Source organism: Ipomoea triloba, chromosome 4 (assembly GCF_003576645.1).
Source record: "Ipomoea triloba cultivar NCNSP0323 chromosome 4, ASM357664v1".
Taxonomy (NCBI): Eukaryota; Viridiplantae; Streptophyta; class Magnoliopsida; order Solanales; family Convolvulaceae; genus Ipomoea; species Ipomoea triloba.
In genome coordinates this window covers 25,785,035-25,800,834 of record NC_044919.1, presented here as the reverse complement: position 1 = coordinate 25,800,834, position 15,800 = coordinate 25,785,035, and the positions used below count along the sequence as shown (strand labels likewise).

The window sequence follows — 15,800 nt, the reverse complement described above, 5'->3', positions numbered from 1 at the left end:
ATAATGTACCTTCAGTACAAAAATAATGTACCCTAAAATAATGTACCTACAGTACAAAAATAATGTACCTCCAGTACAAAAATAATGTACTTTTTATTTTTGGTCCACACAGCTGTGTGGACCACGGTCCATGCAATAATGATTGGTGCAATTAGGCTCCTAACTGAAAAAAATTTCAATCAAGTCCCCTAAACCAGTAAAATTGTTCAATTAAGTCCAAGTTTACTTGTTTATCAGGTCAAATTCAGTTAGGGAGCCTAATTGCAATATCCACATGACTTAGGGGACCAATTTGACACTTTTTCATTTTTTATTTTATTTTTCAAAACAAATATTTTTTATTTATTAAAAATATTATTTATTATAAATAAAAAATAAATAATATAAAAAAACAGTCATCGGATGTCGGAGAGTCGGTGGTTGTTCTTCCTCACGGACAATCGTGGTTGTCCGGCAGGACGGCCACGACTGTCTAAAGAAGACGGCTTTTGGAACGAGGGTGGCGGCCATGGTCGTAGCCCTCGTTCTAGATCTAGAAGACGGGACCGTCTTCCATAGAACCGTGGCTGTCTTATTAGACAGCCACTACCGTTCGTGAGGAAGAACAGCTGATGACAGTTTTTTTTTAATATTATTTATTTTTTATTTATAATAAATAATATTTTAATGAATAAAAAATATTTGTTTTGAAAATAAAATTAAAAAAAATGAAAAAGTGTCAAATTGGCCATATAAGTCGGGTGGATAGTGCAATTAGGCCTGCTTCCTAACTGAATTTGACCTGATAAACAAGTCAACTTGGATTTAATTGAACAATTTTACCGGTTTAGAGGCCTTAAATGGAGTTTTTTTTTCCAGTTAGGGGACCTAATTGCACTATCCACCCAACTTAGGGGGTCAATTTGCCACTTCTTTCATATTATTATAATATAGATGGATAAGTTACAATTTTGGCCCCTCCTTTTTTTAAAAAAAAAAATATATATATTATGTATGTATTTTATGAACTCAATATATATATGTGTCTGTGTGTGTGTTAAAGCCCAAATTCATTAATTGAAAGTAAATAAATCAAATGATCAAATTCATCATTTTTCTTTATTAATTAGTTTATTTCTTTTGTTAAGATTTCAATAATGGAGAGCATTGCGTATCTAATTTAATTTCACTGCTCTCTAAATTTGAGGTATATATGTTTTAGTTTTATTAGTTGATTAATTAATTCATAACTTATTGTGTGTTTTTATTATTTATTTACACTTTTAGGATGTAAATTTGTTATGCCCTCCCCATTTGTGTATTTTGCACAATTTTTATGAAAAAAATAGATGAGGTGAAGGAGTGAAGGTGAAGAAAGTGGTGAAGCACTGCAAATTTGGGGTTTTTGGCAGTAGCAGTGGGGCCCATCTGCAAAGAAGAGAGGCGCCTCATGCAACTCTCGCGCTCGCTTGGGCACTTTTTTTTTTTTTCTTTTTTTACTGTTTATTATTATTTTTTCTTCCACTCTCATTTTCTCTTTCCTAGTCACACATACAAAATATCCTCAAAACCTCACACTATTGAGGATGGCCTTAGGTTAAATGATTAGCTTTGAAATTTACAAAAGTTAATAATGATTCTTTATTTTGCGATATTGGTTTTGGTCTTCAACACTTAAATTTTGAAATATATATTCAATTAATCATTAAAATGAATATCAGTTTATAATAAAAAAAAATATTGTTGTTGACCAAACAATTGACAACTTTTTATTTGATAAAAGAGTGACAATGCATATTTAAATAACTTTAAATATGTTTTAGAAAAAATTACAATTTTCATCTCTAAGCTATAGGGTAATTGTAGAATTCTTCCATAATTATTGGTCGTGCTCACTTTTTATCCCTAAGCTATAATTGGCATCGTAAATTTCAACCTTTTAATAACAGGTTGTGCTCAATCTTCGTCCCTAAGTTATACTAACATTGCAAATTTCGTCCCTAATGTTTTGTTAGTAAAGCTAAGGAAAAAAATTTGCAACATCAATTACGAAGTATATCTTAGGGATGAAGAGTGTGAATGACTAACAAATAACAATTAGAGACGAATTTTATAATTACCTTATAACTTAGTGATAAAAATTACGGAGTATAATTTTTCTTATTATTTATTATTATTATATATACATACATACATATATAGTGTTATGTGAAAAACTCGAAAGTAATGTTTGACAACCTTAACAATCGTACTCATATAATTATATATTTCATATATTATTGCACATAGTACAAATAAAAAATAATTATCAATAATAATCGGTACAATCATGTATGATATATATAATGATATTGTATGGTTGGTACTAAGGTCAACTAACATGCATGATAAATTTCTTCTACAAATGTGGCCCCATTAACCCAGACTCTCTAGTTCCGCACCTGCCTATGGTGGTGATTGGTTGGAAATTTTTATATTTAACTATCGTATTTGATAACTATTATCATGTGTGTTTGCCTATTTTTGTTATCATACTATTATATTTATATTAGTAATCATAAATTACCGTTTGGCTTGCAGAATAGGCCTGGAATAGAATGACATTCCCTATAACAGGCATATTCCATTGTTTGTTAATACATTTTTTCCTGGGAATATTGTTCCCAAGACCGAGCTATTCCCTTGCAAAGAGAAGAGCTATTCCAGATTTTTAGGTCCCCCGTTATCAAGCTATTACTAAATTCTCAAGAATAACTTAAATTTTTGTATTTCCTACTTTGTCCCTAGTTCAACATAAAGTGTTTAGAAATGCACCAAGGTGTGGCTTGGTGCAGTTCTACATTTCACTTTGGTACATTTCTGAACACGTAATGGTACATTCATGCATACGACATACCTGGTGATGCAGATCTGCACTGCACGGGAAGCTCTGTCCGCATTTGATCTAACACACACACACACACACACACACACATACCCAACCAGGTACATTAAAAAGTAGAACTATGAAAGAGATTAATTGAGGGATATTAGTAATCATAAATCATCGTTTGGCTTGCGGAATAGTCTGGAATAGAATGACATTCCCTATAACAGGCATATTCTTCCATTGTTTGTTAAATGTATTTTTTCCTGGGAATATTGTTCCCAAGACCGAGCTATTCCCTTGCAAAGAGGAGCTATTCCAGATTTCAGGTCCCCCAATATCAAACTATTACTAAATTCTCAAGAATAACTTAAATTTTTGTATTTCCTACTGTCCCTAGTTCAACCTAAAGTTTTATGAAATGCACCAAGGTGTGGCTTGGTGCATTTCTACATTTCACTCCGGTACATCTCTAAACACGTAGTGGTACATTCATGCATACGGCATACCTGGTGATGCAAATCCGTACTGCACGGGAAGCTCTGTCCACATTTGATCCAACACACACAAATACCCAATCAGGTGCATTAAAAAGTAGATCTTTGAATGAGATTAATTTGGGGAATTAAAAACACGCATGTGCATATGGAACATTATGATGTGTGCATATTAAGCATGTTCATATATTGCATACAACACATGCTTAATATGCACATAACATAATGCTCCATATGCGTACACGCATTTTTAATTCGTCCAATTAATTTCATGCATAGATCTATGTTTTTTTAATGCACCATATTGGTTCTTATCGACTCCTTACTTTTGAATAATGGAATAAAAAATACGAAAAAAAAATAAATCGTTGTCTATGTATTCAACATGTAGCTTTGATATATTACCCATGTGTGTGTATGAATTTTATATTAATTAATTAATCAATTAGTTATTTATTTTAATTTCAATTCATATTTACAATTAAACAAAGAGTCTTCTTCTACAGTTTTACTCAAACTCAATACAATTACTAAGTATTTGATTCTAATTAGTATTTCAATTTCAATGTTTGAACCAAATGCCTACTCCTAGTTGAAGGAAATATAAATAGAAAATCACTCTTGTTCATGTCTTCAATTTTAGGCCAAAAGTATGCACTAATATATCTATGTAATAACTACCATCTCCAACTAAGATGGAAAGTGAACAAAGATTGGGTTGATTGCTGTCCTAAACACTCAAAACATCACACATCATATTTTTAAGCATTTAATTAATGGGATCACTAAATATTCAATGAATGTCAATTATAACGTGAGAACGAAAAGTGAACACGATCAACAAGGGTGAATCATACAATTACTATATAACTTATGGACAGAAAATGTAATTTTCCCTATTTTTATCAATCTTAAAATATGTAGTATGATATTCCGTCAATAGTATACCTACCATTTTCTTAAAAGGTTTGAAAGAAGGTTGAGCAGATATTATGAATATGTTAGATTGTAGTTCCAAAAAGATTTTAAAGAAGGGGAAGAAGTAAAACAGTTTTAGAGAGCAAAAGTTATTTTAGCAGAAACATTTCTCCCCATAAATCAATCCTACATTGAATCTTCAGTAGGGAGGCAGTAAGTGCAGCAGATATGATCTACTTACTCATCTTTTATTTATTTCTGGCTTCCTATAAAATGCAAAATTCCATAAAATTAGACACCATCCACATAAAATCTACATAACAAAGGTCTTAAACAAACAGAAATTATAAGCAAAATGTCTTTGCATTTAAACCAGACCAGAGAGAGATGTAATCAATCAGCATTAGTATTTCCTCATCACTAGGTGTTACTATCGGCACGGGGGCGCATCAGCAAGTCCACGAAGACGATCGCTTGAGCACGGGCTGCATTTGCTTGTCCTCTTCCAGCGAGATCATCCCGAGGTGCGAAGGATCCTCCAGCAGCATTTTCGCGACCAGATATCCAGCAATCGACCATGTCTGATACTTGCGAGCCTGCTTCCCAATAAACCTTCCGAGTTTCCCGTCATAGTATTCCGGCCAGCTATCCTTGAGCAGCCGGCTTTCGGCGAGATCGATAGCTCGCCTTGCAATCTGCGGCCGCCCTGTCTTGATGCACGCGGCCACAAGCAACCACAAGAGCACTAGACCAGGAAGAGCATGTAGCGTTAGTTAGATAATAAAGGTTTCGAGTATCTAGTTCACAACGTTAAACGGGTTTTAACATCTTTGGAAATGCTTGTGAGCTGCCAAGATTTTTCAGATAGCAAGGGGGCAACAAGTAAAAATATATTAAAAACGACACGTAAAGAAATATAGAAGAACCTGGCCAGGACCCTCCGTTGTGATAACTCCATCTGGTATTTTTCGGATCACAGCCAGTCACGATTCTCCATTCATGATTTTCCAGTGCGGGATAAGTTATTTTCAAAGGCATGTCTCCGACCAGCTCCTCCCAACGTGCTTCGATAAGATCCATAACAGCAGAAGCTTGCTCCGGAGTGGCAAGAGAAGATAAGATGGCAACGCAATTACCCAAAGCAAACCATCTAAAATCCATCATTGCGGGACTAACATTGCCTACGAAGTAACCACCACGCGTAGGCATAAAATCAAATACCCAGTCTGGGATTGAATCAGGAATGACGTTAAACTTATTTACTGCAGTATGAGAATATTCTTCAGTTTTGTAACGATAAATGTCATTTAGCTGTTGGAAGTCAAGCCAGAAGTAACTTCTCATGTGGTAACTCAAGGCATGAAGACGTTTTACTATTCTCTCAATACATTCCTTCCCTTCAGCATCGTCTTGCTTTAACATTCCCAATGCAGACCTCAACGCCATGAAGAATAGTGCTTGAATTTCAATAGGATAACCATAGATTCCCTGAAATAACAACAAAAGGAACATCCTTTAGACTCCAAAATGTGACCATGAAAAAGAGATAAAAATAAGAAATATGTAATTCTAATCTTCTTACTTACCAAAAAAACCAAAAAAGATTCAGAGAACTGTGAGAATTAATAAGAATATTTCTAATTGCATTTACTTAAGTTATTAAATGCTAATCGCTATATTGTATATGTAACTCTTAAGTTCCCAACAAAAATTAATAATTTACTATGCAAATAAAAAATATTTTTGCCCCCCTTCAGGACTGAGAAACATAAACCATATGCTATCCAAATAGAAGAGCAAAAGAATATTGTTTGTTTTTGTCAGGAACTAAACCAACATAGTACTAGTCATTGGCTAATTCTGCAAAAAAAAAAAAAAAAGAAGCCAAAAGGTCTCTAATTAATAATCCTTTAGTATAACTACGTAACAGTGATCAGCATAGAGAAAGGCTAGTGGAATACTGGAATTTAAACAAAAACATGAAGTCTTAAGGGCTAGGCCATTCAAAGTCAGTGTAGTTTCCTAATCACGCATTGCTTCCATTGAAACTCGTTGGTAAACTGACCAATGCTGTAGCTCCAGAATTTCCTCTCATCAGTTAACTCCAAAGATTTAACAAGTAAACATGAGTAACAGATTAGCTTCGGGGTGTGTAACAGAATCCCAGTACTCATCCGTTAATTTGGATTTACAGACCCCATAATATTAGAATCCTCAAGTGCGGAGTCCAGTGGACAATTCTTTCCAACTATTAGAAAACATAGCCAATAACAGCATATACCAAGTCACCAACAAACACTGAGACTTCTTTCCCCACAACCTCAACTTGGAAATTTTACATCCAAGGAATCAACTGACAGATATTAAATCCAATTATAACCTCAAAAATTTTCAGATGATTCTATATTTCCATAAAAGCACAAAATACACATTCATTTATAAAATCAGCCTTATAAATCATCTCAATATAACATAATGAAGGTACTCACACATAAGTAGAGATTTTTATTTATTGTAATTACTTGAAGAGTTTATTAAATCATCAGAACATCCAGGATTTCCTACCAAAGCACGAGCTCTGAATTCATTAGTCACATAGATTGATACACACCAAGGAGCACAAGATAGTATTCTCCTGGACAAAGACCAACACCACAGGACAGAAAATGGGAATGGAAGGAAATAATCAAGCTGCATGAATTGCATCTGGAATGAGCAATTCAAGGATGGAATAATTAAATTTGTGTGTAACCTTTGATTGATAATTTACTTATTTAGTACTTGGTAATAGTTTATAAATGTGGATCATTGAAATATTGGTGAAATAATCAGCTAGTTTCTGAGGGGCAAGTTGCAGAACTTGCTGGAGGAAACCATTTTGGGTATTCCTTGATTTGTTTCTGTTATTTTGCAAATCAATTTCCCAGATATACTTACCAAATGGGTTCCTCCCTCTTTACTCCATCAATTTGGTCCGACCTGATTCTAGGAATGACATGTATGGAGTCACAACCGGGAAGCCTTGGAGAATAGTTAGGAGGAACTCTGCAAGTCTGCATACACATGGACAACAGTTTACTAGCATGGAGAGGCCATATCCAAACTAATCAAACTAGTCACCCTTTTGTTCCACGAGAAAGGGCAAGCGGCATGGCTGCCGCTAATGACTCACATTTAGAAAAATCTAGTCTGACCAAACCCTCTTCTACCACACCTATTGGGGATGCTATCAAGGTGACAACCATTTTTTTTTTTTTGGAATCCCCAATTTTGGTAGGATGAACCTAATTGGATGGCTTGCACAAGCGGAGCAATACTTTACCATACATGGTACATGAGAGGACTTGAAGGTAGCCATGGCCTTTGTCAACATGGAAGGCACGACACACTAGCTCCATTGGTTGCGGCAACAAATGTCACACCTGACTTGGTGCCAATTCAAGGCAAAACTCTTGGATCAATTTAGTAGCGATGTCTCCGCATCCTTGATTGAACTACTTGTGATTCTTCAACAAGTGGGTATTGTGGTTGAATATGTTAATTACTTTCGGGGAAGAACTGCATAGATTCTAGACCCCGCCCCAATGTCCAGTTGGGCTTATTTCTCAATGGGCTCAAAGAGGAAATCCATGTGTGCCTTCGACCAAACAATGTGTTGTCCCTTAGGATTGTGCCATGAAAATGGCCCACTTTGTGGAACAAGAATTGGAGTTTGTTCATCATAGTTGCCATCTAGGAAAGTAGATGGTAGACAACACAACTAAGAAGTGGTCAATTGGGAATAGGCTTTTTGGGAAGAACTCCATAAATTCTAGACCTCGCCCCAATGTCCAACTGGGCTATTTCTCAATGGGCTCAAAGAGGAAATTTGTGTGTGCCTTCAACCAAACGATGTGTTGTACCTTAGGATTGCAATGAAAGTGGCCCACTTTGTGGAACGGGAATTGGAGTTTGTTCATCATAGTTGCCATCTAGAAAAGCAAATGGTAGACAACACGACTAAAAGGTGGTCAACCGGGAATGAGCTCAACTAGGTTCCTGGGCCAGTCACTTAAAATACAAAACGCATCTCAACCTACTCCTACTCCACCACGAACTACGCCAACATAAATTTGCACCAAAACACTTCACAAATTGACAAACAATGGGGGAAAATGTATGAATCTATGACCTATCAGGCCAAACATGGTTTTCCGCTCTTCTTCAACGCAACTCTGGGACGGCAAGTTCCAACAAAGGTGCCTAGCAATATTCTCATCACGAATACCTTGAGATGGGCACAAAAGGTCTCTAGTTTTTGTTCAAACCATACAACCCCATTCATGATTGCCCAATAAATCCTTGAGGACTTTTGATCATGGTGGACAACAAGGAGGTGATGCATGCCATGCTCTCAATTTAAGCAATCTGATTTTATTTAGTTTACTATTTTATTGCAAATAGCATTATTGAGAATGTCTTTATATTTGGCGAATGCCTTTCTTTCCTTAGCAAATTACAAGGTAGCCCCTTTAAATAGGACAACAATATGTAATTGGAAGACAAGTTGGAATTGAATAAAATTATTCAAGGAAGTTTCTTCCTCCAACTCTCATTTCTTATTCCCTAACCATCTTTGTCGCCACCATAGGTAGAAACAAAGCTTTGGCATCTACTTCCTCAATGACGCATAGGCTTGTAACGCTTGGCCTAACCCGTGATCATATCATGAGGATGATTCGCCCGACATCCACACATTAGGAATTGAACTCGGTGACCTACACATGCCTCCCACCTCTAGCCTTGTGACAATGCTAGTTTGCTAGCGAATATAATCATATACTCTGAGAAAGCAAGGACCACATGGATGAGAACCCAAGATAGTATTTACTCCCATAAAGGCCAAAACTACATAAGGAAAGAAAATGGGAATGGACAAAAATAATCAAGTTGCACGATTTACATCTAGAATGAGCATTAATCCGGGGATGGGATAATTAAATAATCTTTGATTGATGATTTACTTAGTACTTGGTAATAGTTTGTAAATGGAGCTTCAAGAAATTAGTGAAATAATCCGCTAACTATTGAGGAGGCAAGTTGCAAAACTTGTGGGAGGAAACCGTTTTAGGTATTCCTTGATTTGTTTATGTTATTTTGCAACTTAGTTTTTGCTATGTTCATAGGCAAAAGCACGCATCAACGGGCGATGTAGATCATTGGAAGTGAGAGTGGTTTGCCTGTTTTGTGCAATTGAAAAAGAGGAAGAAGGAGGAGGGAAGAGGAGGTTGAACGAGAAATATAACTTAGAATGTTGGAAATTATCCTTTTCCTTGATTCTTAATTTTTGCTATACATTTATTAGCATAGAAATCCCTTTATATAGGAGGATTACATAGATTTAGTAAAACGTAGAAAGGAATGGAGAATCATCAAGGCTCCTTACCAAACTTATTAGACATTTGTAAAGGAAATAAATCAAATTCAAATAGCAATCAATCAAAGATTGTTTTGGATCAATCATCTCCTTGTTTTCTTACATTAACTTGAGTGACTTCTTGTCTCACCTCATCACTCGCCTCCAAGATATCAAGCTTGAAATTACAACATTTGGGAATGGTTTACTTTGGCACTGTAGGTTCAATTTGCACCCCATCCATTTCTTCATCAAAACCTAGCATGTATAATTATTTGCAACGACCATTCACCCATGGATCATCATGATTATAACATTTGCACATTTTCTTGTTCCAACATTTCGCCAGGTGAGAAATGCTTAATGCGTGTGGGCTTGAAAGGTGGTAGTTGCTTTACCACAATAATATTACTAGACGAATACTAGTCCATTGGAGAGTGGTGTCGTGGTGCCAAATTGCCCAACAACTATGTTCTGTGCGAGTGTAGTCACAAGCTATTGCTTCATCTAAGCATGTGAGTTTGCATCTTTCAACATTGATCTAGAGAATTTTAGCTAAGCCTGTTGTAAATAAACCAATCCGTTGGTTATATCAGACATAGTCAGTCCTCACCAACATCATTTGGAAATTGTCAATGTATTCCTCAAAGTGCCTGTTGCTTTGTTTTAGTTTTGCCAATTCCCCATGAGGGTTAAAGCTTCAAGGTGGCCTAAAACAAAGTGTACACAATCTTTGAAGGTTTGCCAAATAAAGCATTAGCCATCTTGATCCTGTTTTGTGTACCAAAACTAGGTTGTCTTAGTCATGCCGTAGACAATTGTACCTACTTTCTCTTCCTCCAGCATATGTGTGTTAGCGAAACAAAGTTAAACAATGTAGCCAAACCAATGTGTCCTCTTTACCCGGAAAATTTGAGAATTCCCACTTAGTGTAGTGGGTTTGTGGTGTAGTATCTTGCTGGCGTGGATGTGAGGAAATGGGTGCGGCTAGTAGAGTAAGTGGTAAAATGATGGTAGATTTCTCCGAAGGCGACGATATCTACTTTGTTTGGCTAATAGTGATTCCATCAATTTGCCAAGGTTGTCAACTGTGTTGGAAAGAGTTTGGACCAAGTTTGGTATGATCTCCATTTTTTGGAAGGATGTTTGTATAGATTGTATAGAAGTTTGAAGAACCCAAACTTCTACTTGCAAGATTTTGATATCGCCCATGTCGATGCCCAACAACAGAACGCAAATGTTATGTTCACGGGCAAAGCTCACGTTAATGATTGATAGAGATCATTGGAAGCAAAAGGTGGTTTGCCTATTTTGTGCGATTGGGTGAAAGAAGAATAGGGAAAACAACTTGCAACTTTTGGGAGTTATCCTTCTCCTTGATTCTTACTTAATTCTACTATAATTTATTAGTATAGATAAATAGGACGATTACACAGGTTTTGTAAAACATTAGGGCATCCACAACACTTCTCCCCTATTCTCCCCATTTTGTGGTATAACTCTTCCACATCACCATCTAATCTCCTCCCTTATTTTCTCTCCAATCCTTCTTCCCTTTTCTCCTCATTTTGTGGGCCCTACTCCTCTACATCATCTATTACTTAATTCACTTTACTATAATTTTAATTTCAAACTTATAATTATAATTTCAAATTTCGATTTTAAATCTAAATAAATTTAAATAAAGAAATAAAATAATTTTTGAATTACAAAAATATAATTTCATAAATTAATTCAAACAATTAAAACCACATTAAAATTCGGAAAGAAATTGAAGTGTAGATATTTGTAAAGGAAATAAATCAAATTCAAATAACAATCAATCAAAGATATTTTAGAATCAATCAATCTCCTGATTTTCCTGCACTGATTTCCTATCACACATCAATTTCCCAGCTTTACTTACCACCAACTCAGTACCCTGCCTCTTTACTCCTTCATAGATAATGTCAATTTCTGTAGAATGAAAGAGCTACTAAAATGCAGAATTTTTTGTTTATAGATCATCTACAAATAAAGTTTATTTATACGGATTTATAACAAGTCTACCACATATGACATTTACTTTGATGGTCAAGACAGATATCAATAACATTCATTTTCAGCTAGAAGGATTGGGCAAGAACTGCATGGGAAATCCAACTCCCCAGATACCAGGAAACGAACTCCAATAAAATAAATATCGATAAATTAAATACAGCTATAACAAACACTGAATGATGCATGAAGATAATATATGACATGATAGCATATTCACGTACCATTCTTCTATCAACCATCGAGCATCCATCAGCACACAGCAAAGTAGGAAATGTATCAAATCCTTCTGACAAACACAGAGTCAATATCAGCCTCATCCCCTTTTGGCACTCTGGTGTTTCAGCAAGAGTCATGTCACCAGTAGATTTTGTATACGCACGAAGAAGAATAATCCACCAAAATCCAGAGTCAACTGGAGCTACTCTTCCAATTGCACTCTCACCAAAATCTGCTATTACTGTATCTGTCTTACGAACTGGATCATGACGGACTTTAAAACTAGCTGGCATAACCCCTTCCCCCAGCTTGAATCTATCTATTCTTTTTTCAGATCCTTGAAGTTGAAGTGTCTTCAACAGGAAATTTTTTACTATCTCTGGCTCGCCATTCATTAGAAAGGCCAGAGCACTAGGTACAAAGTCTCGAACAAAAACCTACAAAAGTTATGATTTTAGCAAAGAAATAGAATAATAGATTATGGGAGTATGGAACAAAGGCCATCTAAGCCACAATTTCAGTATCACAATTGCCTAGATTTTAGCAGCCTCTTAAATCTGAACACAAGTTTTAATTTAGAAGCCACTCTACCTCATTCAATTATACTCAGTTTCCACATCAATATGACACAAATACAAATAGGTTTTCAGTACCTTTACAAAAAGTATGACCCAATTATATTATGTTACAGGAATAGGAATACCATGTAGATCAGCAGATTTCAACATCAAATCACCAAAAGTCAAAAACATATACATGGACAAACCTGATCATAATTTAGGACCTCTTCTGAGGCATGGTCAACAGCAGCAATTGTCCCAACAGGTTGGCCTCTGTAAAGAACAATTGACCGGCGGAGAGCATCCCAGGCCTCAGCGACTATCGGATGGGGCTCAAAAGAGTTACGGCTCCATGAATTCGGTGTGTCCAACACTGAGCATCCAGGCGAGTAAGCAGGTTCATAACTATCCAAACCTCTAGCAAGTCCAATGGACAACTCACTCAGTGACCTTTCATCAAAGGATCTCTTCCTCTCTATATTCAGCCTAGGCTTATCAAGAAGCTTTGAGAGATCAAAGTCATCAGCCTCTGAGATGGAGCACTGGGGGTTCAGATTCTTCAGTCCAGAATCTTTAACACCATGACCATCTATATTCATCTTTACCCTTCAACTCAAATCTGCTCTGTGATATCATTAAAAAAATAATAATAAATAAATAAATAAAGTAATCCTCTTTACATATTTGCTGTACAGAAATACAAATTCCAAGTTGAAGTAATATCTGAGAATACAAATATGCTTCTCTTTTCTGAGAACTAATATTTGTCACCGTATATACTATACTGTTAAAAGGAGGCTTAACCATATATGGTAATTGCGAGATACACAAATTGGTAATGCATTGTGGCCCAAAGTTAAAATGGGGAAGACAGAGACTAAATCAAATGACATCAGCCAATACTGAAAGTTTCAATCTTTATGGTTTTATCCACACATTCAGACGTATAACACCAATAACAAAGAAATAGTAATTAGTATGAACCCCACAATTATAATAAATTAATAATCTTATCTACAGTAAACTTTTCATTATACTATTCGAATGATTTGAAACTCAGCAAAATCAAATATAATAGTAACATTTACTAAATCAATAATTTGAGGAAGTCAAATTCTGAATACTTAGACTCGGGAAATAATAAAAAATGGTTTCCAAATAATTACAGAAAATGAAAGGGGAAGAAAAGATAAAATCTTTGAAGCTGGGAAGCTAGTACTGTTTCAAAACAAACAACATTATAAACCCAGAACAAAAATACTTCGAGATCCAAGGGAAATGGATCGCATATGGCAAAAAACAAAGGTAATTGGAAGAAAAATACTGAGAAAGAAGGCAAACCAGATCTAAAATAGCTTTGGAAAGAAACAGAGAGAGTCTTGCCTTGTTGGGAGCTAGTGAGAGAATGTGTAGGTTTTCCGGCGGCAATGGCTGTCGGAGTCCGGCGAGATCTCCGGGTAAACAGGAGAGGAAAAGGGGGGGTATGAAAAGGGGGAAGAAGGGGAAAAAAAGAACGGGATTTGAGGAGGCATTATTTATACAGTGAAAAAGTGATGCTTAGGGAAGGAGAATGAATGAAAATGAGGCAAATGGAGCCAATTAGTCAATATTCAATAAAGGTAGTGGACCATTTGGTCAAATCAAATCCAATTTCTTTTCTTTTAAATGCTCTGTATTTCTTTTTCTTTTTTTTTTTTTGAAAATAAATACTCTGTATTTCTTAATAATTACTCTCTGTTCCATTTTTATTCATTGATTAAATTAATTTTTTCTTCTATTTATTTTCTTTAATAGTTTTCACTTATTTTTTTTTTTTTGTGTTTAATACTACTTTTAGTGTAGCCTCTAAATATATAAATTTTGTATACTTACTAAACTTAATATTATGAAAAATTGAATTAAAAAAATTTCAGTCAAACTTCATTAACCGGTCACATAAAATAAGACGGAGGGAGTATTTTTATTATATTTTTAATATTAGATTATCAAAATATTAACTATTGCATAACATTTAATAGTACACCGTATCTCATATTAATTACATGAAAAAAATTATTACTCTCCCATTTTAATTTTCTACATTCTTGATAAATGAGCTATAATAATTGTTAAGTCGTTGGCTGGTGGAATCCTTTTAAAATAAAAGAAAAATATATTAATTAGGTGAAGATTTTGGGGTTTATTTTGAAATAGTATTTTTAAAGTAGGTGGCCGCCCAAACCTACCATTTAGCAAACGAGGTGGGCTAACTTGCCATCGAAGCAAGGTAAGAGAATATTGAACAATCCTATTTTGTCTTGACCCGTGGGTTAGGTGGGCCGCCACCAACCAAAAATATACTCATATATCATAAATATTAAAATTCATATAAAAATTGGAAAAGTGTCATCTAGCACCATGAACTATATCTCATTATTCATGCCGCACTCTGAACTTTCATATCGTATATATCGAGCCACAAACCAAAAACAAAAAAAAATCGCATAGAACTTTTAGCAGGTTTCCCTATCTTCCTGCTGACATGGCGTCTGATGTGGCATTTCTCTTAACCTTATGTTGTCCATGTAAGCGTTTACATATTTAAAATTTAAAAAAAAAACAAAATTATTATATTAAAATAACCAAAATTTTCTTCTCTTTATTTTCATAATGTATACTTTTCAATTTTGCAATTCGAATGTTTCAATTTTTTTTCCAGAATTTATATTTTTAAACTAATTTATTATTTAGTATTTTTTCAATTTTCCAAATTTATAGAAATGCTAATTTTATTTGTTTGTATTTTTTATTTTTAAAAAAAATTATTTTTAATATGTAAATGCTTACATGGACAACATAAGGTTAAAAGAAATGCCACATCAATTGGAAACCTGCGCCATGTCAGCAGGAAGACCGGAAAACCTGCTAAAAGTTCTAGGTGAATTTTTTATTTTGATTTGCGGCTCGATATATACGATATGAAAGTTCAGGGTGCGGCATGAATAATTGGATATAGTTCATGGTGCTAGATGACACTTTAGCCTATAAAAATTAAAGAAAAAGATCAATAAGTGATGAACATTTACAAATAGTTGTGACTCACCACTTCTCCATCTCTTACCATTGCATGTTGTGAATGCCAAAATGTCAAATTAAAAAAGTGCGACTTCTCAAATAAAGTTGTCAATACGGGCTGGCGATGCAGGACAGGCCAAAGCCCGCCAGCTCGCGAGCCTGGGCGGAGCTGGTAAAAAAAGCATGCTCTTTAGCAGGCCTAGATTTTACTTGTCTAGACTGCCCTGCCCTAGCCCGTGGGCTAGGCGGCCCCTGCCACACCACCCCCCCACCCC

At 35.2% G+C, this 15,800-nt stretch overlaps 1 protein-coding gene across 3 annotated transcripts; it reads right to left on the bottom strand.

Moving 5' to 3' along the window:
• Window positions 1-4,487: 4,487 nt before the first annotated feature.
• Window positions 4,488-14,011, bottom strand: LOC116016867 (probable alkaline/neutral invertase D). 3 transcript variants are annotated; one of them, XM_031257305.1, is made up of 5 exons: window positions 13,813-14,011; window positions 12,678-13,095; window positions 11,917-12,348; window positions 5,187-5,748; window positions 4,488-5,005 (listed from the first exon to the last, which is right to left on the bottom strand). In XM_031257305.1, the coding sequence occupies exons 2-5, from the start codon at window positions 13,068-13,070 to the stop codon at window positions 4,710-4,712; spliced, it is 1,683 nt and encodes a 560-aa protein (XP_031113165.1). In that variant the 5' UTR covers window positions 13,071-13,095; window positions 13,813-14,011; the 3' UTR covers window positions 4,488-4,709. The 3 variants fall into 3 exon arrangements, with proteins under 3 accessions (XP_031113165.1, XP_031113163.1, XP_031113164.1); XM_031257303.1 differs by having other exon boundaries at window positions 13,855-14,010; XM_031257304.1 differs by having other exon boundaries at window positions 12,678-13,090; window positions 13,855-14,010.
• Between the last annotated feature and the right edge of the window lie 1,789 nt (window positions 14,012-15,800).

Excerpts from the sequence above, each read along its gene's own strand:
- LOC116016867 (XM_031257305.1), bottom strand. The coding sequence starts at position 13,070 with ATGAATATAGATGGTCATGGTGTTAAAGATTCTGGACTGAAGAATCTG. Across the intron at positions 12,349-12,677 it reads AGGTCCTAAATTATGATCAG|GTTTTTGTTCGAGACTTTGT; the intron begins GTTTGTCCATGT and ends TAACTTTTGTAG. Across the intron at positions 5,749-11,916 it reads CGATGGTTGATAGAAGAATG|GGAATCTATGGTTATCCTAT; the intron begins GTACGTGAATAT and ends TTGTTATTTCAG.